The sequence below is a fragment of the Charadrius vociferus genome, unplaced genomic scaffold, assembly GCF_000708025.1.
Source record: "Charadrius vociferus isolate BGI_N301 unplaced genomic scaffold, ASM70802v2 scaffold185, whole genome shotgun sequence".
NCBI classification, from domain to species: Eukaryota; Metazoa; Chordata; class Aves; order Charadriiformes; family Charadriidae; genus Charadrius; species Charadrius vociferus.
Window position 1 is genome coordinate 1,273,546 of NW_009648955.1, and position 27,414 is coordinate 1,300,959.

Genomic DNA, 27,414 nt, shown 5'->3' on the forward strand with positions numbered 1-27,414 from the left:
CTAAGGAAACACTGTGGTGAAATGCGTCATCCGTCCGGCTGTGCCTTCCCCACCGCTCACCGGTGCCCCTCCTTATGCAGCGTAATCTGGTAACAGCTTGTCCAGCTGTGCCTTCCCCACCGCTCACACCTTATGCAGCGTAATCTGGTAACAGCTTGCAGGTGGTGCGAAACCTGCTAAATCCAAGTGCCACCTAAAATATGTTCTGGAAGTGGATGCAGTTTCCAGCTATGGGAATTTTCACCTTCCCCACTAAATTGCCTGGAGCAGAAATTCAGCTCCTGTTATTTTTATTTATTTACTTATTTAAATTGCTGTTTGGTCAATCCAGTAAGTCCCCAAAGGTAAACCAGTCCCAAGAAATAGGAAAGGCCAGCAATGAGAATGTTGTAGTTATACCAGGGGGTCAGGGCTAAATATTCCTACGATTTTTAATTCTTTCACCTCCTACGGGATGCCAGGGCCATCCCGCTGGGTTTGTATGGATTCCTCCTTGCTAACAAAACATGCTGCTTCTGCTCCAGAATTTCCAGCTTCAGGAACTGAAATTCTGGCTCAAACATTCAGACTGCATTATAACAGCTGAAAAAAAAAATAAATCAAAAAATACAATTAGCTCCCCCGCTCCTTGCCCCCATCTCTGATTGAGTATATCATTAATCTCTTTTCTACAGCATTCTTCACCACCATAAAGGCTAATTTATCAAAGCAACAAAGAGAAACAGGTTCCAGCTGGGGCTTTAAAACCTGAGATACCGATTTTCTTAAAATAAATAGTATTCATAAACAATAACGAGGACACTTCTTAATTTGGCTGCTTCTGTTACTAAAATAGCAGAGGGCACAAAAAGAACTGTAAGTAATAACCTCAGTGAGCACACTTCGGGGATTTTTCTCCTTTACCTTACCCCTCGATGCTAAAGAAAGATGGCAAACTACGTTGAATCCAATGACTTTTAAAAAATATTTGTTTATTTAAATCGGGGATTTAGGACACACACACACACAAAAAAAACAACCTGTGGGTTTTTTTCTGAATTCCTGGTTCCTAAACATAGCTTTTGCAGCTAATAATGGCACATAACTCTATATCCTGGCCTCGCCACAGTGCTGTGAAAAAGCTGTTGACTATATCTACTTTCTGGCATATTATGGAATTTTTTTAAAATTTATAACTCAGATTCAGAATACGCTGCTTGCCAGGTCATAACAATGTTGCTAGCGAATCTTGGTGTCTAGCATTACGCTTACAAGGAGAGTTTTGCTCAGTGAAGGAGTACAGCGTTCTGCGCCTATTCTAACAAACGAATGAAAAAAGACCCACATAGCCTCACAACATTATGCTGCCAAAATTGCTACGGCAAAATTTAAATTGAGAACAGAGCCCAAAAATCACTTGTCTGGCTAAAACAATGCGTTACTTTTAGCATCCTTGCAATTCAAAAGCAAGCAAATCACTAACACTTTGTGCATCTCTTTGTAACCCAGCGTATGTTCCTACCCCCCATGAAAAAACGTGCACCAAGATATGATGTGAAGAAAATCCTAAGAATATTTTGGTCAGGGTAAAATACCTACCATAGCCCCCAGTCAGTCGTTAGAATTCCAAACAAAACACATTACTGACAAGTAAATGTATTCCTTCTATTTAATGCACCACCTACCAGAGTTGTTGAGCAGCCAAATTCTGACACCTGCAATGAACCCCTGAGCGCCCAGTGCTGCTCCCTGGTAGCTGGTGGCAGGACCAGAGGCTCATAAAGCCAAAGACTCAACACGCTGAAAGAATGAGAAATTGCCACAAACAGGTGCCAAAAGTGAGCTGAACCATACTTTTGCATGGTAACATGTAAGCATGAAAAAAAAAAAACACCAAAACCAAACTTGCAGAATTTAGAATTCAAACTCGTACTAATAGGTCAAGGACTTTAGTCAAGGATCTTAGACAATACCTTCCATATCCAAGAGATTTACAGAGCTGCAAGACAGACGACTTATGCGGACTGCTCCTCACTACGGCACTACCGGTGTATTCTGTCGTGCTGCTGCAACCAGAGGCATTCGAGAGAGTTTGAGCTCCCGGTGTTGCTCATACAATCTCACATCTGAGCCCTTACTAGAACAAGCCACCACTTTTCCTAGTATTTATACCATAAATTATACCGTCATTGTAAATCTTAAAAAAAATCTAAATAGGAAGAAAAAAACCAAAAGGTTTCAATACTTATTTTTCTATTATTATTAGAATTTCTTAGCATGCAATGTGAGGTGAGGTCTGGATGCTAAGTGAGCTCTTACAAATTCTGTTCGCACCACAGTGTCCTTAGCTGTTGAAAATTCTCACTGAAAGAAGTGAAGCTTCACCTAGAGAGCACCAAAAAGCACCAACAAGTCAGCATGAGACTTTTTACCTGTGCAAGAAAATATTCATACTCATTACCTGACTTCGAAATAAAAAACAGAAGTCAGTTTTATATAAAAATCCATTTTTTATTAAACTCTGATCACAGAAGAGAATAGCTCAGTATAAAATCTCTAACAAAGTGATTTTATAGCGCAGAAAACTCTCCATCTCTCGCAGCCACAAGCTCTGGTTATGAGGAGTGTACAATACGCCTTCGTATCATAGAATACAAAACTGGAGTTTGTCATTGTAGCCCCATATTTGTTAAGAAGGAAGACATAAGTTTAATAAAAGCTGTTCCTTTAACACCCAGTTTTGTAATGATGCTTTGAGACCATTATACGCGAAGTATTGTTACCAGTCAACCTGCGCAGACTGTGTGGCTGCTATTAAGCGTGTCAGACTGTCAGAGAAGCCACTTCAAATGTCCCAGTGACAAATCACAACAGTAAATTATTTCCTGAACACACATAGCAATCTTCATCCACCCAGCCACCCTCGCAGAGTAGGAGAGCAGAAAGGCATGCACAGTGGTTAAAGACAGCAATTGGAAAAAAGGGGAAGTTTCCAGTAAAAAGCTAGCTACTACATAAAGCCTTATTTGCCAAAGAAATCCTAAAAGCTTTTTTTTTCCCCCCCAACTATTTGACTGGAGTACTTCTAGCACAATTCGTTTAATTCAAGCCACTAAGAAGAACTGCAAAGCATGCTAGGGTCTCTACGAATACTGACTCCAGAACCAGATTTTCCTCAAACCCTGTACTTCAAGCTGTCAGCAGAAAATGTTCAAACACCCCCAGCCAAGTTTGGTGTATTGAGAGTAGGCAAACTGGAGAGAAAAAAAAAAAAAAAAAAAATCATCTTTGCCCCAAGAACTTCTCCTGCCCCTTCTGCCAAACACGTGGAAACCAGGACAGACACCAAATCCCAGGTAAGAGTCTGCTGTCCAGTAAAAGAAATTCATAATGGGCTGGGTGGGCCCAGATTGCTGTTCCTTGTGCCAAAGAACAGCATTTGAGACTAAGGCAGCGTACCAGGCAACGCCAGGGACTGGAAACCCTTCAGTGTACAACACCCCAGAGTCCATTTTAACATTTCACTGCCAGGGACTGGAAACCCTTCACTGTACAACACCCACCCCAGAGTCCATTTTAACATTTCACTCACATGCAACTCCTACAAGACCTTTCTATGAAGTACATCCCACTCCAGAATAATTTAGTAAGCAATCACCTCACCTGAAGACATCTTTACAGAAAAGAAACAAAGCAATAATAGGAGCTCTGCAAAATAGGTATTTAGCAGTTCTATAGCAATTTTCATCTTCACAGAGCTTTGTGTTATGGCAAGAAGCTCCCCAGAAGGTCCAAAAAAGATTATTAATCAGAAAATACAGAGTAAATACTAATTATATGCAAGTCCTACCAACGCAGGACTACGATGTTTGTCATTACTTCCACTACAAGCATTTGTGGTTAGATAAATAGCTCTCTTTATTGTAATTTAAGACAAAGCAATTTTTACGTACTTCAGAATGTACTTATGCACAAGTGCACTACTTATATACTGTTACGGCATCTATAAATAATACATACACAGCAGTAACAGTCATAGAGTAGTCATTAAACTCCTGCAAAATCTAGAGGCAAGGGCAAAAACTAGAGGAGCAACCACCCCACGTTCTCTAGCTTTCAGTCCAAGATATTTCTTGTATTTCTCTAGTTTTCTCTCATAAACACACTCCAAAAGATACCAGCATAAAGGTGGTTTTCTCACGAAACAAATTAAGACAATACTACTGCAAGAATAACAGTTCTCAAACTAAAGATAAGGACAAGTCAACATTTATCTTTGAATCATCTCAAGAATCAAAGGTTTCTTCTCATTTAGCAGACTAAAACCTACCTGATAATGACTTGACAGATAGCAGTGATGCCATATGAGCTTCTATCAAGCCCCACGTATTGAATCAAAATGCAAATAGCTTTTTCCCCTCAAAGCTGTACTGACTGTATGGTGCTCTGGCAGAAACTACTGGCACTGTTTTAATACTATCAGACCAGCGTGCACTAATCAGGCCCTGGACAAGTTGCAACGCAATGATCAAAAGAGCCATCATCTTGCCCATCAATAAGCATCTTTGTAATTAAGTCAAATGCGATGCCACTGACGGACTGGGCAATCAATAGAAAAGTGTGTGCGCATTCATTAGACTACCTAAAAGTCTCAAGCATATAAAGACACCAAAAGGCACTAGCGCATAGAAAGAAAGTACTGCCTTCAGAACTGTCTTTGAGTACATGCTTCATTTGCATCTAAGACTATAGCGTGCGCTCACCCACTCTCTTGTGTTTTAACTCCAGTGCTTTGAGCTGAGTGAGGAAACGGGTAGTGATACCCTTCCCCCAACTCAAATTTCCTGGACGTTAAGAAGCGAGTGATACAATAAAGAAAACCAAACATGAAAAACAAAGGATCCAGTCTATTCTGTCCAATCATCTGGTGAATCTAACTTGATCATGTGTGCTTATTTTTCATTACTGGTGGGGAATATGTATTATGGAAATGATGCCTGGACAGGGTGCCTGCCACCAGCGTATGTTAAACACCTAAGGGACAAATTCTGCTCCAAACACTTTGTGGATTTTCTGATTTCAGAGAGGGTGTAAGCAATGAATTGAAGCAAGAGCTGCGAATTATGCAAGAGATAATTGACCGCACCATATTTTGCTATGATGGCAGACTTGATTCTCTGCTACCTGACACCCGGAGCAGCTATTTGCACTTAGGTGCTAGGAGTGCAACATGGGCGCAACTCAGTATTATAAGGTCGATTACAGAGATCTTACTTTGTGGATGAGCTATGAAGGAACTTATCGTACACAGTAACATGTAATCGTCAATTACACCTACTGCCAACAATGCTCCAGATTCCTGGGGACGAGAGACATCACATTAACACAGTACGGTGTCCAGCAAATGCTAAACCACGTGGCTAATTGTATTCCTAATTGTTAGTATTTCCAAGATCAAACAATCTGGAGCCTTGAGCACAGCATGCAGATTCTCTTACCAACACCCTCTCAAAACAGAAGATTGATTGTGAAGGTTTCTTAGCTAGAACCATGATATTCAGGCATTACATCCGTTTTTCACTTTGCTGATCCTTCCCTTCCTCTCCTGCATATCCAAGGCATAAGCCATACTGGGAGAGAAGCAAAGGCCAACTCCATCTGACACTTTCAGTTTCTCCCAGCCTTAAGATGACGTTTGGACCAAATGTGATGCCGATACATGTGCTGCACAGCCAGGATATATTCTAGGAGACGTGTTTTTTGTTTAAGTGGACATCCTATTTTCAGTCAGTTCCCTAAGGGTGACTTCAAAGCCACTAGACTATCATTTTGGGGCAATACCCAAAAATAGAAAGTCCTCTAAATCTTAAAATGGGAGGATGCGCCACAAAAATGTTTCTCTCAAACTTCTGGGCTACATAACAGATTAGATCAACACAACCTGTGCAACACTACAAAATTAGCAAGCATCTCAAAGCAAGATGGGACACAGAAGAACATTCTACGGAATGCATAAAAACAAACTCAAACAGCATGAAAAAAGTAATTTTTATTTTTATTGTTTACAAAAGCATGAACACCTTATGCAGAAGCAGCATCCTGAACCATACAATTCCCTTATCCCCCTGGGATATTGGCAGAAAGCAAGTATTTTCTCTGTTCTTTAGGATTAAACATACTCTGCTGAGGTAAATGGGAAACACTCCACCAATTTCCACGGAGCTCCAACTGCTTACACTGGTAAAGGGGCCGACTCATCAAACCACAACACAATGAGAAGTCATATGGGTGACTTGCTCTAGTTGCCAAATTGGCTTAGTCTGTGCTTCTGACCAAGATGAATACGCTACCAAGATACTTAATAAGCTCCTCATTCTCTTTAATTTTAACTGAATCAGATCTAATTTTAAATACCTGTTTAAACATTATGACTCTCATCCCACACTAACTTCATGCAAGGTTTAACTTTATGCACCATGAACAATTTTACTCAAGTTTTTAAGAGATTGCAAGTGTGCTCATAAGCTATATTAGGAGAAACCTTTTAGCACAATAGCTATTTACTCCTTTCTTACCTGCCTCCCCAGAACATGGAGGTCAAGTACTTACTCTGAAGAAATGTGCCCTAAGGTTAACCTGAAAAAAAAAACGTGCAACATTTTTATTTGCCCTTCATCCTTTTCTCCTGATCTGGAGCTGGAAGTAGCTAATGGTCATATAATCAAATAGGCCATGCATTTGAACCTATAGCGAAACAGTTAGTTATTTATTAAAAAGGTGTTCTGTTAAACAGAGAATTTGATTGTAATGACTTCAAAGACTTACCTGGAGCAAATTACTCGTACTGTTTCCTAAAACGATCCCTACTATAAAACAGCATAAGTCCTCAGCTCCTCTGAGTTGAGGTCCCTCCCCTCAGAATCTACAACTGATGCCTCAAAATATTTATTACACTGGGAGAAATGGCTCTGGTTTGTTTGCCATCCTATGTCTAAATTGACTGACAAATACTATTTATGTCTGCAAGACTGATATTGGATCTATGGATCAATGAAAACTGCTTCATTTTACTGCTCGAGCTGCAGGAACTGTTCTACAGCTCCTGCCAACTTCACATTAAAGAAATATAATTTACTTCACATATTGAAAGAACCTGCTAAGAACCCATATATATACACACACAAATACACTATGTATGTGTACACATACATATACACACACACACGTATAGATAATTTGTATTTATTTTACACTGACAAAGTGCTAAAAGAATCCAACAACTGTCACTGCTAGAGATGAGGCTAAATTAAATGGTATCACTTATATGGCATCAAATAATTATGAGACTCTGGTCCAAGAGTTTCAAAACTGTTAGCAAAAAAGTATCTTTCATTGGCAAAAAAGAAAAGTTCCAAATGGTTTGAATTTCTCTTTTAAATAATCGGAAGCATTTAGAAAAAGATAAAATAAAAAAACCCATGCAAAATAGATTTTGTAATTTAAATTTCAGTTCTGTGTATAGCAAACACACACATTTATACATATATTCTATTACGTTCATGGCAAAATTCTGAGGTGCCTCGGACTCAATGATGACTTCAATGAATCTCATAGTATCTCACACGTGCACATTGCCTCAAATTTTGAAAAAGAAAAAGCTGTACAAGCTCAGCCCTGTATTCTGTGAGTCTGGCTGCATAGTCAGAAACACAAGTACTGCACTCAAGACCATGCCTACAAAATGCACATTTAATAAGGCCATTATATTCAAGATCATAATGGGACTCAGGTCACGTGAATAGTCAAATATATCATAAACAGACCCAGGAAAGCCATATTGCAGAAGATGGACTCAAAACAGCAGTGTTCCAGCAATTTAATAACTGATTATTTTTTTTTTCCATGAAATGCCAATCTCTCAAACTGGTTTTACCCACAGGGCCAGACAACACGATGTATATGTATGCATGCATTCTCACGATGCATTGCTTCATTTTTCTTAAAAGTTACCAAGTGCCCCAGTGTTTGAGGGCAGGATTCTACTCAAGTTCTGCCAATAAGGTTCAAGCTGTTATCAACTTTAAGCAGGTTCTATGCATGATGAGGGGAGAGAAGATTTGACTTTCAGCTATTTAAATATTTGCCAACATGCAAGATACACTTCTTACTTTACAAAGTGTAGCAAAGACACAACTGAACCAGTACTGGTATATTTCTCAGTATGCTCTTTTAGATCCAGATCACATTAAGAGTATCAGTTTATTTGATCTGGCTTACTGAAACAAAGACAGAGCAAACAACCAGTTTAACACAATACAAGGAATGACACAGATTTACAAGTTAGCTGCCCACATCCCATGGCAAATAGAAAGAAGCTACCCTTTATTCAAAGTGGGGTAAGCTACCTTGAATTTACAGTAGGGTAAGTGTATTCACACCAGCCACTACCTTGGAGTAGCAGGTGTGCTGTAAATCTGATAACTTGCTTTGTAGTTATTTGCTCCTTTAGCCATTCCAAAGTTACCCAGTCAGCCAGCATTTTGGCTTGGTTAAGGGTAGTGGCATTTGTCCAAGAAGGAAGGGTAGACCGCTATCGCTCTTCCCCGTGCCACACTACATAAACACGTACAGTTATGCAAATGCAAAAAGCATCAGTACAAAGGCTGGAAGAAGCACAAGACATAGCAGATAGGAAACTTAATGGTCACATGCATGACAGCTCAGCAGAGACATTCTTTCACAATCCTATATCCTGCCATAAAATCCACAGTGGTCGAGATTATGGATGACCTACCTTCCAGCTGAATCAACGCCAGTATTAGTAATTATTTCTGAATACAACAGCCTATATCCAACCCTTTTTTTCCTAGGGCCGGTTTTTTTGGGTTCAAACAGTTTTCAGTACAGAGACAAGAGACAAACCTGAGACACATAAGATGCGACCTGTTTGCATATTATAAACAGACAAATCGAGATGCAAATATTATTAAATGTGTCACACTTCACACCTACAGTTCCACGTACTTTTTCCTTCAACAATGGCATTACTTCCCAGATGCAAGTTTGTCACTAATGATGAATACGTTTTTGACCAGAGCTGGAAGGAATGCACTTAGACAGCAACAACGCAGCTCTTGCAGTGATGAGCAAGGAACATGGGAGTTCAGGATATGGTTTCTAAGTCCACCTGTCTTGTACTCTTTGCATGCTGAGCAGCTCAAAACATCTCTCTTAGTAATCACATTATTTGGAAGGAGAATAACTCTTTCCATATTTTCTTCACAAAAGGAGCAGTAAGAAGTCCATTAATGTACCATGAAAGATGAAAAGCCACCTAAAAGGATTCTACTTATTTAAGCAGTTTTGACTAAAAATGATTAGCAGAATCACTTTGTCAATTAGGTTGAAAAGAGCTGAGAATATTTTGGGAATAGACTTTCAGAAGCCCTTCTCTGACATTCACATTAAAATGGTGGCCTGACTACTAGCAGTACGTTGCCTGCAAGTGTCTAAACAAATAGTTTTGACATGTATCAAGCAGTAGCAGCATTTTCAACATTTTGTTTGCTGTATTTAGTACCTTTTTAACCAAATTCTCTCTCCCAGCAAAGTGACGGTCTTGTAGTTAGCATGACTACCCATAAACACAGCATTTCTAAATGGAATTACATATTGCTTTCTTTACACCATAATATTATCTCACCATTTTCGTTACCAGTCAGCACCATGGGTTTAATGCAGGTCACAGACAACAAGCAACAGGCTTACTTTTACTGCTTGCTTCAAACAGTGTATTGTTTCATATTTATACATTCTTAAAATGTTTTGTTCACTTAGCCATACTAAAAGTACCACTCCAAAATTTAAATTTATATTGAAAAAGGTTATGGAGGATTTGACCAAAAAATACCTTTTATTCCCACAGGAAATAATATTTTCTCCTGAATAATTGTTAACGGATATTTATATTAGAGGACTCCATGTTTCAGAAACCAGTTATTTAATGCTCAATATTCTTTTCAGCAGATGAAGAGGTAGGTATATTTCCACACAAGAAAAAAAAAACAAACAAACAAACTGTAACAGACACTCAGTTAAATCAAGTAATGTCTGAAAAGTCAAACACTGTTCTGACAGCACATAAACATAATGTGTCTGAAGATATTCTCCAAGGAGGACAAGAAAAGTTGCGCATTCTGATTAGATAATACATCATAATTTGAAATTTAATAATTTTCTGGAAAGAAAACACAAGTATCCAAACGCTACTTCCTTCCCCTCCCTTGCCCAAAGAAATGTGGGTGCCAGCAAAACTGCCTGTATCAATGGTAGTATTAACTTTTTGGACTGCTAAACATGGAATCAACTGCAATTCTTCCTTACATTCACCGACACCAGCAGTCTACAAGTTTACACAGAGACCATATGCATGATAATTACATAATTACAATAGAAATTCAACTTTAGCATTGTTCTTAAAACAATCTTCATAAATAATGAAAATACCTGTGTTCTAGCTCTTCAGTAACCTAAGGTTAATTGGTACAGATAGTGGTTTTTTCTTCCTTTTATAAACCAAACCAGAGGTTCCTCACTGCCAACAATGGTTAAGGCCTGGATCAAGTTATTCTCCTTTTGCTTTTCCCTTTTTCTGCTTTTTTCCATTTTCCACCACTGCATTATTTTCTGATTTGCTTACTCCATTTGCAACAGCACCATTTGCTATTTTGCCATTCTTTACAGGTTCCTTGGGCAGCTTGTATGTCCGATAGTAGAAGTTACCAAACAAGAAAATGAAGGTGACAGCATAGAAAATTACACCCCAGTGCATCCATTTAGGGAAAGGACAATCAATATAAATAGACAAGGCTGTGTGTCCAATAGTCACATGGAACTGCACCTGAAAGACAGAAAATACAGAATCAAAAAGGTCTGGATATATTCTGTAGGTCTGACTGCACCAATGTATACTGATGCATTACGTTATGAAAACTGCTCAACTGGGACGCAGTAGGGAAGCTGTACTGGCTGTCACATTATGCATGCGCACATATGCCTGATCAGGGACATCAAGTTTATTGCAGTAACTGGCACCAGCTTTCAGAAATAGAAAAATGAGAGGACATTAAGAGATCTGGATTTTCTCTACCTTTTGAAAAGGTTTTTGCAATTCAGTTGAAACAACCAGTAAAGTAGTATTAGACTTTACTCACGCAACTCTTAACTACGCTGCATATTTTTTGAGAAATGAAATAAGTAATTCCATCTCCAGGTAGTATTCTAACTTGAGCTGTGAGTATCAGACAGCTAAGAACTATTGGAAGGAGCAGCATCTGTTCCAAAGCTCTGCAAATGCAAATCCACTCAGAGGCAATGGCCTTCTGAGATAAAGGGAGAAATTTTACTTACCAATTGCAATATGGTCAAGTATCGTTTCCACCACAGGTATTTCTGAAATTTAGGGCCACAGGCAGCTAATCCATAATACATGTACATAATGACATGAATAAACGCATTCATCTGAGCTCCAAAAAAAGCTGTCCAGGAACAGAAGGGAAGATTGTAATGTAATTTTGAAAAAAGAAAGAAGTCTTTTATAGTATTTTAGTAGTGATAGTAAAAATTATAAAGCACACCAGGCTTCCACGTTTGAAATATTCAATAGTATAGTATACACCTGACTGCCAACACATGCTGACACAAATAGCTGTTTGTGCAATTAGTATGTCACATCTTTCATGGAACTACTTATACAAAAGCTTTTCATAAGATTTTTGTTGAACAAACATAAATCACATGGATTCCATATTAGTTATTGTACTATAAGTGCAATAGTTTTGCTAAAGGATTTTTAGAAGCAGTATCTGACAATGCAATGTATCAGATTCTGAACTTAAATCTGTTAAACAATATTTAAATGCACAAGGTTCACTTCTCAGCAAGAAGTCAAGAAACTCCTGTGGAAGTCTGATTAAAGGCCAACGAATTAACCAAGACTTGTGGTTACAAAACGTTTAAGGGCACTGCCAAGTAAGTTTGTCTAAATTGTTCATTTTTAGTTTCCTTATTTATGACTTAAATATACAGATGTATAGTAGAATTTTTTCCAGAGTGATCCATGCTGGAAAAGAAGACAACAGTTCTTACTCATGTTAAGATCTCTGCTCTGTCAAGATTAGCAGACATTTAACAGAAACAAATTATATCTTGTTAAGGTATTTTTACACTGCCAGATAGGCTAAAAAGGGCTGTAATGTATAAGATTAGGGCAAAACGGACAATAGCTGCTGACATCAAACAGCTCAGATGTCCATGTGGTCTAGACCCAGTGAGTTACAATAGGGTCTAGTTTATAATAGATCTGTCTATGTAGGCAATGTGCTATCAACTAGAAAACAGAAGAACACAGATCTAGCCACATTTATGCAGTAGCGCTACATAAATGCAGAAGAGCAACTGTTGCTTTTCCTTTTGCAGAGGCTAGAAACTAAGATGTAGTGCAAGAACACCAGAACTTGAAATAAAGTTGGAAATAGTTGCAAGTGTATTGAAAACTGCTGATACGTGGTATGAAAAGTCTGAAAAAACAACAAGGGAGAGGGCATATTGAGATATCCAGCGAATTTCCAAGTAAGACTGCAAGTAAGTATGCAGTCTCCAATAAACTTATTTTATGGGTGCAGTAGCCAATAAAGATCATGAAATGTCTGGTTGAGTACCTGCATCCTGCAGATTACTTGGGAGAAATTCAAGGATAGTCAAAGATACTAATTTTAAATATTTCTTCTTCTGAATATAAGTAACCACTCAGTACAAGATATTTCTAGTAAATGAGAGCATAAAACTCCCATGCAGTAAGTATTAATACAGCTTGACAAAAATCCCAAAATATTGAGTTTGGTATGGTGTTTACTATATGTTATTTTCAGTGTCTTAAGCCTACAAAGCCCATTACAAAAAAAACAGGGTATTTTCCCTGAACCCTCAGCCCTGTAGAGCTTCTAATTTGAGAGACACAAGGCAAAACAACAGGAACAAGGGTACAATGCGGGCAAGGGAGGATGTGGCAAGTACAATGGAATAAAATTCTTTGATGGGGGCTTTAGAAAGGAAGTAAGGGAAAAAAAAGGCTGATAATGAATTATAGACTTGTGTCATTATGAATAGCTTTTAAAAGTTAATTGACAGATTCATTGGCTCACCTTCAAGTGAAGGTTTCAGAATTTTACACATGCCTCTTTATAAAAAAGAAAGCAAACCCCAAACTCAGATACAATGCCAAAATACTGTCTCCATTAACTTCATTACATTTGCACACAGATTGTGGCCCGTAATTAGATTTTGCAGTTCTCTGTATCTGCAAAAATTGAAGTTAGGCAAGACACATTCATCTTTCTATTTCATACAGAACAAGGATAATTTTGAAGACAGAATTTCAGGCTTGCAATTCATGCCCATGAGGAAAAAAAAAGGTTTTGCAATTCATTAGATTATTGCCCTGTTATCTTTTCCTCCCCCACGTTTCCCACAGAGGAAGACTGTATGCATTAAAGCTACTGCACTGCTTCAGTGCTATTTAAACAGTCTTGTATATTATAAAGATAAGTCTAAAAAAACTTTTTTCTATTGCTCCCAAGCAATAATAATTCTCCCTTGTGTTCAGCATAAAGGGTATGGGAGGAAGGGAACTCACCTTGTCCACCTGCAACCCACTTAATACCAATCCACCACAAGGTGAACATGGTGAAATGGTGATAGACATGAAGGAAACTAATTTGATTAAATTTCTTCCTCAGGATGAAGAATACTGTATCCAAATATTCAATTCCTTTAGAGACATAATACCACCATAAAGCAGCAGCTATCTGCAATGAAAAAAAAAAAGACAACACAGAAGTTTTAGTGATTCCAAGCTGAATGGAATAAAGTTCTCTCCACCTATCTGCCAGAAGAGAAGGATAGCTCTTCCTTCCTCAAATCCTGGTAAATGTTGAGGCGGAATCATCGAGCATCTAACAGTATGACAATAAAACCGAGACTCCATTCATCTATTCTGGCCACAGAAGTATTATTCTGAATCTACTGCTCACAAATCACACCTGTAAAAAAGAGCTAACGTAATTAAAAGCTTGGCCATCTCTGAACAGTTCACCAGTTAAAAATTGCAAGTTTGTGTCCTCGTTCTCTAACCTAAGCTTCCCGGGAGAAGACTACCACAGGGCTTCCTGTACTAATGAGGCAACACTTTGATGTGGTCAGAACAACAAGGCAGAAACATTATGATAAAATGAAGTTGCAAAGACTGAAATTCTTTCAGTACCACAGGCATATGGGTGGGAAGATACCAAATCACTCTTACAAGCTAGGTGCGGTACAGATTTCACATCCCTTAGAGCAATATTCCCCTCAGCTTCTTCTGGCTTGCTCAGTAACCCCATCTGAAAAGCAGCATTCCCCACAGTGGCTCTGTGCCATTCAGGGAACTGAAGAAACAAGACCACGGGAGACACACAAGCTGCAGAGATATAACCCAGCCACCCAACACGGCAGTGCTACACACACCAAATTCTTTTTCCAATCCACCCATCATAGTGAGTCTTGCCCAATATGCAACATAAACACGGCGACCTGCTGAAATCAGGATATTGTTGTACAAGGTAAAAGCCCAGAAGCTCTGCATAGCAATTTGCTAATACTATGATATGGGGGTATGGCGGTGATGGGGACTCCCTTCCAGATCCCAAAGCACAGCAACAAGTCTAGTTCCTGGCACTGTAAGTCATCTAGCTTGTTATGCAAGGGTGGGACCAGAACACATCCCAGATGGTGACTCACACAGAGAATGAAGGAAAATAAAAAAAAAAAAAAAAGAGTTGGAAATGGTACCACCATCAAGGACAGCAGGCAATGTCACAACACACCTATTTGTAAAAAATTCACCTGATATTTCAGGACTCATCTGATGGCAAATTAGACTTTCTTACTTTAACATCGTGTGAAATAATCCTACCACTCCCTCAGTCCCCAGGGGAGGCAGAACAGAAAAAGTTAAGACAGCAGTAGCTTCCCTTCCCAAATATACACATACTGTTAGGCAAGAGAGAGAAAGAGGAATCAGGAGAACAAACAGCACAGAGCAACACTACAGCCCTGCATGGTGTTTTCCTCCACCTCTCCAAACTAGTGGGAAAGGAATGCATCTCTCCTCAGACTAAGTTGGTCACAGCTGTAAATGGACTGGTGAACATTTTAGGAGCGATTACAGCAGAAGCCAAAAAAAAAAAAAAAAAAGAAAAAAGCGGCACTGGAGCAAAAGGATGCCGCAGATCTGCATTGCAGACTCTGCGGTTTCCCCAAAGGAACCGCACAACTTACTGTTGCCAAACTGCAGACTTTTATGTATCCATTACTGACTACCCTTCTCACTCTCTGGACATGATTTAGCCTACTTCAGGTCTCAGGAAGAGGGGGCAGATTTTGTCATTTTATATGAAAAGATACTACTATCTGTCAAAGCTGGAGAGAGGCTTAATGACAGCAAAATCACTCCCACAGATCTTGGAGTTCCCAGACACATCGGCAAGCTGCAAGAACCACCTATATCTATCTATATGTATATATGCGTTGCTCAATATCCAGTACAGTTCTGCCTCTGGGATAGGTAGTCAGGTGTTTAATAACACCCACATCAAGGCTTTGTCTCACACCCATGGATTAGCATAACAGTCCAGCAACTTTTACAGATCTTTGCTAAAGCTGCATCTCTTAAATAAATTAAGATAAGCATCTTTTCATCTCATGACTTAACAATAAACATTTGGGACTGTATCCATAAAATGACAAGCCAGCACTGCAATATTCAAGCTCTTTGGAGGTCCTTCCTTCCAAGAAACTTTTAAAGAATCAATAGCTCAGTTACAAGCAAACTGCCATAAAATGTCTTATAAAGCCAATGTGCATTTTGTTAAAGAAACAGTGGAACAATAAGCCAAATAGCCAATAAGCATAGAGCAAAATGTAAGTGGAGAAAAATAAAAAAAAACCCTTATGTTTTATGCCCAAGATGCCAAAGGTTTACTATATGTGCCTGGACAAGTCATTTAACACACCTCATTCCTCTTCTTTTGAATTCCACTTGCCTCTCACAGCAAGCAATTACAGACTGTGGATCAAAATCATCTGAACTTTTGATCAAAATGCTTCCCATCACTTAAGAACAAAATAGCCTCCATTTCTTTGCAGGATTATACCTGCTGATTTTTGCATTCCTGTAGATGCTTTTTTTCCTGACAGCTCTTTTGCTCTCTTCCTATCATCAAATTTTACTACCATTTATTCTCAAACCTGAGAGTTTTCATGTAATGATGATCTATTTCATTGCTCCCGATGACTTTATTCAGATCTTTCAATCATTAGCTTACAGACGCAGAAAAAAATGAAACAGATGTTAAGTCATTTGCACGAGGCCATGCATGCAATCAGTGACAGAGGGCAGAAATAAAGTAGAACAATACACCAATACGTAAGCTATGACAGGAGCAGATGGCCACTATGAAAGTTCTGCAAAGCATCAGAAGTTAGGACCTAACCTGTAGCCTTTCTTTGGACACAGCATGAAAGAAAGATTTAGCATTAGAGAAAATATGCATATTCCTGAAATGAATAATACTAGTCACAACCATACTTTTTCTGGCAATTTTCATATGCACCAATCTAAGTCTGTTAAAACACCAGATGGCACATTACAACCTAGGATTAAGGGGGTCAACAAGAAGTCCAATCCCATGACCTCTGCCTGCTGCAGGGTTTTTGAACAAAGGGCTGTTTTAACATGGGACTCTGTTCCTTCACCCTCCTTCCTCAGTTCAGGTTGGAGACAGTTATCCATTAAGGGTCTGAAGGGACAGGTACTTCTTAGAAGGTAACAGTAATAAGAAAAATTAAAGTGGCTTTTAAAGGGAACTCTTTTCACTGCTTCAGTTACAGAATTTTGTTTACAGGACCATGGAATATATTTTGTTGAGTCAAGTTTCCTTCTCACAGACGTTTAAAGTAAAGTATTATATTTATTTCAGAAGAGGAAACTACTCAAAGTCTAGACAAACACAAACAATGCGGTTTATAATTACAATACAGAAGACAACCATAGCTCAGCTTTATGATTACAATCAGCATACTTAAAAGTAGGAACTAACTCATTCACACAGCTCCAGATTCCCAATTCTCAGCTCTTCAATAATGTTAATAAAATAGATGAACCTGAGAAACACCAACACACAAATGTAAGCAGATGGGGAAAGTCACTGCTCACAGACACTAACATGCCTTAAGTTAGACAGTGTTAGGAAATTGTTCACTCCAAATACTGGAGCTCCCAAAGGAGTACTACGAAGCATGGATTTAATACCTCGCCCCTTTGCATTTATTATTTTGTCTCCTAAGCTATAACCACAAAAAAGTTCTTTCCAGATGCAGCTGCAGCTCCTTCAAAATCCTTTCTTGGGGATTTCTTCACCCTTTTCTTTCTTGTCTACTATGAACTTTTTTTTTTTTATAGCCAATTAAAAAATACACTCCTCAACTTCCTGTCAGCAGTCAGTAAGGTGGCTATGTACTACACCCAGAAAATAAGTCCTTTAGAAAGGAGTTTATTTCTGCAACTGTGGAATCTAATTTCCATCCCTGCTTGCTCCAGTTGTCCATTCCCTCTTGTAGAACAACAGCCAGGGGAGCCTGTATGAGATGAACAGGTGTAGGTAGGTTCAAAACAGTACGTAGGAAGACCAACTTCTTCATATTATGTGTAAACTACCTCCAGAACTAACTCTCAGTGAAAGCCAGAAGCTTGACAAAATTGAAGAAAACGTAGAGACAAAATCATGGAAAAACGTGCCTTAAAAACTGGCAAAACAAAGTGGCTATGTCTGACTTAAGAGGTCTGTGATACACCGATTGCTGGTGTTGCTACACTATACAGAGGAATTGCCACCACATGCCCTTACACTGTTCCCTTGAAATCACCATTGGCTTACTGTCATGATACATGATATGGGTTGGAGAGGAAAGACATTTGCTGGCACCAACGATAGCCAAATTCATTTTTTGGAACTGCTTACCAGCTCTCTGTACTCTCTTGAGGAACAAAAGATGGTTTCTTGACCTCTCATTTTGAGCAAGAGCTTTGGTCAAAAGGGGCCACTACATGGCAACATCGTAGTAGCACATTCCCAAAAAGGCAGAAACAGAGGCGATACCAGGGTTCTTGGCGGCCTTTTAAACCACCATATGCAATCAGTTTCCCATTTCTCAATATTTGTTCCAGCTTTCTAAGCCCCACAATAAAGTCATATATGAAGCTGTCTGTTGCTTTCCAGAGTGTGTTCCATAATGCTTTCTGGGCTCAATGCTGTTTCCATTTAAGTTAGTCCCAGTCTCCTTTAGCTGACTAATACAGGACTTATTTACTCGTTGTCTTACAAATAAAGTTATTGCATTTGTAATTAATTCCACCGTTGCAGCGCACCATTCCTCTTCAGAGAAAACCCAGTACCAATAGATACGAGACATTTAGTATCTAGATCTATTAAAAGGGCATGACAGATGTGCTACAGGGTTTATCAATTCTAAACTCAAAACTGCAGAAGAAGCCCACACTTACATTTTAAAATTGCTTTTGAAGATTTTTATTATGAAAAATGATGGTGAAAGGAATCTTGAGGAGGTTTTGGGGGTGTTTTTTGTCCTACAGTGTAAAAAAAACAACATACCTTCTAAACGCAGACCATGATACGCTGTAAAGCAGTCCAGAAATGTATCCCAGACTCTTTAGTTAGATAAAGCACACTTTGTGTGACTTTTATTTACCTAAATTGAAAATTCATTCAAAAGAACTACCAGATAATAATCAAGATAAGGGTCTTGACTGATAACATACTATACAGTTGCTGCAACAGCTTGAGAGAACTCAGTTTTCCTTGCTTCCTCAACCCTCTCAGTTGCAAACTGAACATGTCACAACTTAAAACTTCAGAAATAAAGTTTATGCAAATCCACAAGTTTGCAAAAAACCTAAAAAGTCAGGAAATCTAAAGAGTAGATATTTTTAGAGCAAACTTTCTTTTCTGGACATATCATATGCAATAAACAAATTGAAATAAAGGCAAAATGACCTGCACATTGTATAATAATGCTTTGTTTGACATAATGAACAAAGCAGAAGATAACTCTTTTGAGCAGGTCTGACCCCTCCACAGCCTCCCGCAAATAAGTGCGCCTAAAAGTGAGGCTAAGAATCAGAATTTTTGCATACCAGAAGTCATTACTTCTTGTACGTAGCTAATACAAAAATTCCTTCAATATATGCCATACCAGTCCTCAGTGTCATCCAGCTCAGTACAAGGGCATTCTATTTCGCATATCTGTTGGAAAAAAACTCACCCTGTCAAGCATTTGTTGTACCTGGCTAAATTTTGTTTTTAAAAAAATCATTAACAGAAATATTCTAGTGACTGAAAGAGTGAGTGCACAGTATTGGCAGAGGTGAAAGATAGGCTACTACCCTAATGCAAATAAAAAATCTATGCACAGAGCTGTTCTGCTGTATCAGCTATTATACATAAGGTGTGAGACTCAAACCTATCCTTCTCACTACCATCCCTGCCACATGCACAAGCTTTTAAGTAATACTACCTATGAACAGCCACCATGTAGACAGACATTTTTTGAAATGTGTTATAAGTATTAAATGTATTTAGACTGTAACACACATTACATTTTCAGGAACATGTTCTAATCTGTAGGTGAAACTTGCAAGAACAGCTGAGAGATTCTCAAGTGTCAGCTCTGCCAGAAGATAAGGTTTAGTATATGAGCTAATCAACAGTGTTACAGAAATTAACAAGCATCTGCACTTTGACTTTAATTTGAATGCTTTCCAAAAAATACACTTGTGAAACCTAAGCTTCTACAATGAAATGTACTGATAATACATTTGCCAGAAACCAGCAAGACCTCATGAAGCCAAATGTGGGTAAAGGAAACAAAAAGTTGCCTCACCAGTATAAGTGAAGTCCAACCACAGTATATGCTGACAAATCTTGCTTTGATCTAGCGAGAACACTACACCTTTACTGAGGTTACCCTGGTATCATAAACTTCAGCAAGGTCTAGGAACCAAAGTATGTATATACAGTTTATCCTGGATTGTACAACCGCGGATGAAGCCAAGGATAGCATATTTAAGACTACCCTTAGTTGTAGCAGTCAGATGAAAGTTAATGCAAATACACTGATGCATTTTGATTAAACCTGCTATGTGCAATGTAGTCAAACCTGAAGCGATCTGTGAGAATATAATGGGATACAGTCATGGCTGACAGCAGAACTTTGGAAACACTATTTTCAGACAAGACTTAAACCATCATGTAGTGCTATGTATTACACATGTTCATATACAAATACAAAAAAGAAATACTCACCCTAACTTCATAAACATTATCTGAATAATCCACAGTCTGGCAGACATAGCTGTACCCTCGAGCTCTTGATGACAAAAACAGCTGAAAATATTAAAGTCATACATGAGGGGAAAGATGCTACATAAAACACGTTCATAACAATCATCAGTAGATTTCTTGCTACATCAAACTTACCTGAGCAGAAATATTTAAAATATCCTTACCAATCCTGAGAATATTATTGAAGAAAGCCAATATCTAGTTCTAACAACCTGTGGTTACACAGTACCTATTTTTTTCTTGTAAATTAAAAAGAAAATACTATTTTTTTTTTGCCCTGCATGTATCTGCCCAGATAATTAGAGCCCTGTACAAATTAGTAAGAATTCCAGTATAACCTTAAGCTATTCAAACATAAGTATTCCCTCTGACAGCTCTAGCTTCGGAGACAGCAATACCTACTATTCTTAAACGTTCTAATACCTACTGTTCTTAAAACACTATTCCAATCAAAATCCAGAAAAAAACCCCAACTGAACAGCCAATGCTGAGCACTATAAAACACATTGAGAAAAACTGGATGAAGAAAAGTTCCCTGCTTTGTGCCAACAGAAACAGCCTATAGCACATGAAGTGCTCCTGTAGGGCCACTCCAAATAAAGCATGTTGCAATAACCTGAACAGGAGAAGATAAACTTGACTTTTGAGCAAGGTCCCATTGGAAAGGACAACACTTGCCTAGAGCTCTACAAGGGTCAAGTAATACTTCTAATCTTGACATTCATAAATGTTATGATCCAAGATTGTTTAAAGCCAGGTAATCACACCATGTTAAGGATAAAAAAAGACAGCAGTGGAGCAGACATAACCTGTAAAAGTAAAGAAGGGTGATACAAAAAGGTGCCCAAAATAAACACTGGTAGGCACTGACTATTCTTACTACTAACCTGACTTTTAGCTCATTTAGACTGAACTGGAGTTTATTTTGGTATCTCAACTTGCACACAGCACTAAGAGTGCAGACAGATGCATAGAAAAGTGTTATCCAAATAAAACTAACATACAAAACTTTTTGAAACTCTGGACTTATTTGCTGCACATGTCTGTTAAGGAGGGAAGCGAAAGGAAGAACTGTCCACAGAAATGATCCTAAGTAATTGAACTACTTCTGCATCATCCAAGTCGATTTACAAACTGCTGTAATACTACTGCTTTCCAGTGTGGTCCCCCACAAGCACATCTGATAATATTAGAGAACAGCAGGGAATAGTTTAGTCGACATGTACAGAGACTAACCAATCTCTACTGTGACCTACTGGGTAATTTGACCAAGGTTATCTTGGCAAAAGGCGGTAGATTGACTCCATCAGACTGCCTCAAAGCAGAATAAGAAATACAAGATTCTGTGGCAAAATAGGGTAAACATGTCTGGGACTTCTGCATCTTCTAAGCAAAATTTGCTCCTGATTTGAATCTGAATCTGGAATTCAACAGACGTAAGTCTTGTACTAGACAACCTAGTAGTGCTTTATGGACTTACCATTTTAACGTAAGTTATCACAGATGAACAATACAGCTTGCCATCAAGATGATTATTTAAATAACATTTAAAGGCATATCACATTCAATTTCTGTCCTCAGCAATACCTGGAAACTTTACAGTCATTCATAAAATACAAATTGTATCATTTTACCCATAACAATTACACTACTCATGCAAATTACAACAGTGGCACACTGGTATTGTAAACCTCACGTAGACTGAAGCAGGAGTTGATTGGTTAAAAGGAACAATTGAAACTTCAACACCTTCCTCCAATCGGTCTCCAAGATGAAGAAAAGACGCTTCCTGTAAATGTTGTATCCATAGCCTTAACATCCATTGAATAACAACCTATCATTTGAAATAGCAGGAAACTACAACCTCTGTCTGTGTCTAAAATTATGAGTTTTCAGCCTATCAGCAGCAAATGTGTATTTGCAGTCCCATTCAGTTTTATGTAAATTCAGTGACTTTGAAACGCCATGCAAACACATGTGCTATCCCATAAGGAGCATAGGTTTGAAAATTAATTAAGCACAAGCCTGGTATAATTGAGTTTATGGATAAAACAAACCGATTTAACAGAATACAGGAAAAAGACAGACATGGCAAAACCACTGCAGGATTCGTTTTGAGAAGTTTCAGGTTTAAGCTGCCAAGATGACTGGATTTCATCCATTCCCACAACTACTCTTGGGTGTCAGCATTAAAATACTACAGGTACAATAGAATTTATTACTTAGTTGAATAGCACAAGGAAACTAGGTAAAATGACAACTGAAGTGTGATGGCTAAAATTTAACTGAACCATGTATTAAAAAAAGGCTGAAATCAGTTAACAATTTTATTATAGAAGCTCTGGGGAAGGGTCAATATGCAAATCATCATCAGATATGCAATGCTTTCCTGGCAAATTACAGACCAGCGAGAGAATTCTGCAATGCTGTAATTTTAACTGGTCTGCTTATTTGCTTACTTCTGGAAACAGATTTTGCAAATTCATGATCCGAGATCTTCCAGGAAGAAGACTCTCAATCCACATAAGCAAAGCCACAGTAGCATAAACTACTCCTTAGCATCAGCTATATTCTGGACAGCTATCCTTCAATAATGATTACCAAACTGTTAAGTAATCCCACTTAGCTACTGCTAAAAAGCTGATCCACTGCTTTGTTACTAGTCATTTCCTCTGTACAGAAAACCTAACAAAGGAGAAATGCAGCAACACTGAAATTTATTAACATTAATACACTCAGAATGTTGCAAACCAAATATTAAAAGACTGTATCCTTTTATTTTTATTTAAAGATATAATTAATTTCATTTTTATTCTTATTCTAAAAGATACCTTACAGACAAGATACTTTTTCTCACTACAGAAAATGGACACCGGAATTTCTAAAAATGGTAAACACACTGAAGGCACCAAACAGCTCAATTTCTAACAAGACACGTTCTGACACCCTTTAGGATTATTAAAAAAAAAAAATAATAATATCAGTTACAAGTGTTAAATCTCTATGGATTTTAGTTAATGCGTCCACTAACATAAATCTAGAACTTAGAATAGCTAATACACAAATTCTCTCTATAGGCTCATTTAGTGCATTTATTCCCAAACAGAACGTACCTAGCAACTGAAATAGTCACAAAGGCAAACTCGGCTTTAAAAGTTTGTGAAAAACATTTGCCCTCTACAGACATCACAAATATGTAAGAACATTTGCATTTTGCAATCTGTAGACACCCTCAGACTTAAATAGGAATTCCCACCTGCGAGAGGGCATACACACCTCTTTGAAAATGAAGAAGTTGAGTAGAACCATTCCAAAGTTGTAAACAACCAACAGGAAACGTAACTGGAAGGGCTCTCTTGTCTTCATCCATTTGGGGCCCAGCCAGACAGTGAGGAGATAAATAGTGCTTATAGTCAGTGTTGGAAATGGAGACTGCATCAAGGGCCAATCATCAACACGTTTGTCTAGGGGGGGTGAAGCAAACAGAAGGAGTCAACAAGGTCCGAACAAAATATCTTTCATCATCATTTTAAGCATTGCATTCGTTAAGCATTATTCTCTCCTGGAATAGCTGCGTCAGATAGTAGAAACACAATACATTCATTCTTCCTAGGAAGGTTAAAGAAAATAGTTTTAAAAAACCCACTATATCACATTACCTCACACAGAGACTCATTATGTCATGCAAATTCTATTGTCCAGTCTACAATCCAAAACAATAAAGCAAACAGAATCACATGAGCCCAAACCCAACCCACTAATCCCCCCAAAACCAATTTTGCTTATGAAGAAGAGTGACTGCAGCAGCAACATAACCAAATATTCAACACCACTGCAAATGAAAGATACACAAATTTGGCAAAATACTGATAAAATTAATAACCTTTACCAGTTAAAAATTAGGCACTAAAAAACCTGCAATTAATTTTATACAGGTTGTATGATGCTAACCAAGTACCTTTGCTATTTGATGCAGGTCTCATATGTTTCAGACAGAATACTAACAAAGTTACTGGAAAACAACTAAATAAAAGAGTTTAAAGGGATGGTTCTAGCAGAGTAATAATCTGTGCTGCCATATGGGAGACAAAGGTTTTATTTACAGTGTCCTTCAGCCACTCATAAGATCCAGAGTTACATATACTCTAGGGCCCAGAATATACTATATTAAGTTCTGGATCTGTATCAAAAAAGCACTCTTAGCCTGATGAACCAGTGACATCTAGGATTAGAAGACAGGTCTACTACAGAGAAGGGAAGAGAGAGACTACAGCAACACTTCCTTACTCTGTGTTACTCCCCCGACTACCCCCAGCCCCTGGAAGGCTAATCTCTATTCACAGCAAGAGAAAAGGTAACTATTCCATAACTTTCAATACTTCAGATACTTGCACAGCTCTACGATACTAACTGGATTATTTTCCCGATGTTTAGGCCAGTTGGAGTTCAGGTGGAAATCACACCACAGGGATCCTTGGGAAGCTCAGACATCTAAAACACCTGCCAGTCATTTGTGGGCAAACTCACAAATAGCAATGCAGTTGCCCACAGACCTACCTAGAGGACAAGTTTCAATACAGAACTGTTTTTCTTCATGAGACAGTGGAAAAAGAAAACCTCTATACCATAAATTAATTCCTGATCCTAGGCATACTAACAGGTAAATTAGAAAACCCTTCTTATCTACAAAACGAGGAACTCTCGTGCAATGGGGAAAGTACAGAACAGCACTGCTGTTACTCGTCCTCCATTTCTTTCTCATTTCCTTTGGTTGCCCTTAAGATCATAAATTAGAACCTCATTTTAGGAGCAGATTTCATGAGACCCTCTGTTTCTAATAAACAACATATTGTAATCTGCAGAAAGACAGTGTGCATGGCACTGATTCTTCTTGCTTCTTGTTGATTTAACAATACTTGATCTGCACATTGCAAGTAAGATGCTAGGAGACCTAAAAAGAAGTGGAAAAAAAGAGAAAGAAACCAGCCTAGCTGCTTCCACTGTAGCTGTTAATACCAGAAGAGAAAGTCATCCTAATGCACAGCAATCTCCAGCAAGGCTGATGCTGCCAGAATGACAGGAGTCCGCCTTGTGACCACAGCCACCAACAGAAGCTAAGGGCAAGATAGGGCAAGGAGTACAGGGAGGGGTGGCAAAAAAAAAATCAGGTAGATTGGCTGTAGAAACACAGGCAGTGAAACAGAACTGAAGAAAGTGAGAGAAGAAAGTTAGTTACCTCTTACTTTTCAGCAAGTCCCTGGAACAGACACTTCTATTACAATATAATATACTCTCTGTAAAACACAAGAACGATTGCTTTATAGTACAGTATAGCATCTTGGGATGTAAAGGAACAGCCCCATTTTCTAGACCTCACAGAATGCTACCTATTGAAGCTGAAATCACACCGTTATCGCCCTTACACTTCAGTTCCTGCTTGCTTTTAGCAATTGCTCTACCAATCTGAATTTAAAAATAAAAGATAACACCATTTAAAAGAGAAATGAAGAACCTCATCATCCACCTGATACAAACTAATGGCCAAAGACTTGTCTCCACCAAGCAAGAAGAAAGCTGTCACTTCTTAATTAAGAGACAGCTCCGAGAACAGCCTATGTGTGACATACTTCAATCAAATCCACATCTCACTTCAAACACCGCAGTGTGCAAAGAGTTAAGAGCAAGTGAGGCAAGAGACCCAGTTGCTTTCCCAGCCTTCTCACACTAAGCAATATAAAGAGGCAATGGCATACTGCAGACTCTGTCTTCTGTTTTCTAATCCAGAGTTTCATGGTATCCTGAACGCTAAAGTGACAATACAAAAAATGAAAAAGGAAGAGATTTGAATTTTACCCATGAGCTGAACGTTACCACTCACTACTGGAAATAGGAAACCATAACTTATTCCATATTTCTTTTTGTGAAAGGAGACAAAGATTTCTAGGGGGAAGAATGAGGATTCACTAGAGGGTGAAAGGAAAGACAAATGGACAACTTTTATGAAAACCCAGTTCCAAGCGGGCTTTCCCTCACGGTTCATCAGCACTGTAAACAATTTTCACCTACTTTCCACAAGTACTACAAATTGAAGAACTTAACTGGAGAAAACCAAGAGATACATTTAATTAACTTTGACAACAACAAGAGTACCTGTGCAACTGCCATTACAGTTCCATACCTGTATCATATTTTCAGCCTGTTACTTTCCCTCTGCACAGGGTTTTTGGACAGCAAGCCACCACATCTCAAAGACAAGTCTTAAAGTATTTGCAAGAAAATCACAGCTTGCTGATACAGACTGCATTAACACACTGCCCAGTGAATCTATCTGATTTGGATTTTGGGGGCCTGACCTCTCCTAGGACAATTAATTACTCTTTGACCACAAAATGTCTGTATGAGAGGCAATACAGTAAGCAATTCAGTTCTGCAGTACATCCTGGCCAAAACAGAAGCATATCAACAGTCAAAAAGTTTATTCTACTTCCTACTGTGCTAACTAAGAACACCACCTTGCATTTATTTTAAGGGCACTTAGGAGACTCTGCATATGATTTTTGGGTTTTTTTACTGATCCTGTGGCATCAGAAAACATGCTACTATTCATCCCAGAACTTGCTAGATTTAGAAACTTGTTCATCACAAGATCTTGCCTGGATAATGCAAATTTGTTCAGTTTTAAATCAGCTCCACGCACCATTCTTGTTGCACAGAATGTATTACAAAACCAATTTAATTTCAGTTTACCAGACAAGCCTGCTTGTCCGTGTTCTACAAAGAAAACAGAGTTACATGCACACCCTTGTTCCAAACTTCTTTTCAGATACCCATTTTCAAACAAAGATGAATTCACTGTCTTAAGTCATCTACTTAAGTGACAAACCTCCCAAGCTACTCCAACACTCTCCTCCTTTCCACC

At 38.4% G+C, this 27,414-nt stretch overlaps 1 protein-coding gene across 1 annotated transcript in view; it reads right to left on the minus strand.

Moving 5' to 3' along the window:
* Positions 1 to 9,962: 9,962 nt before the first annotated feature.
* ELOVL4 (ELOVL fatty acid elongase 4) overlaps positions 9,963 to 27,414 on the minus strand; it is a 32,138-nt gene continuing 14,686 nt past the window's right edge. The window contains exons 2-7 of the mRNA XM_009887517.1: positions 25,883 to 25,958; positions 23,772 to 23,959; positions 20,457 to 20,537; positions 13,673 to 13,844; positions 11,389 to 11,516; positions 9,963 to 10,879 (exon numbers count right to left, since the gene is read on the minus strand). Of these exons, the coding sequence (XP_009885819.1) occupies positions 10,604 to 10,879; positions 11,389 to 11,516; positions 13,673 to 13,844; positions 20,457 to 20,537; positions 23,772 to 23,959; positions 25,883 to 25,958 (921 nt within the window). The 3' untranslated portion in view covers positions 9,963 to 10,603. The remainder of the gene's footprint in view (positions 10,880 to 11,388; positions 11,517 to 13,672; positions 13,845 to 20,456; positions 20,538 to 23,771; positions 23,960 to 25,882; positions 25,959 to 27,414) is intronic.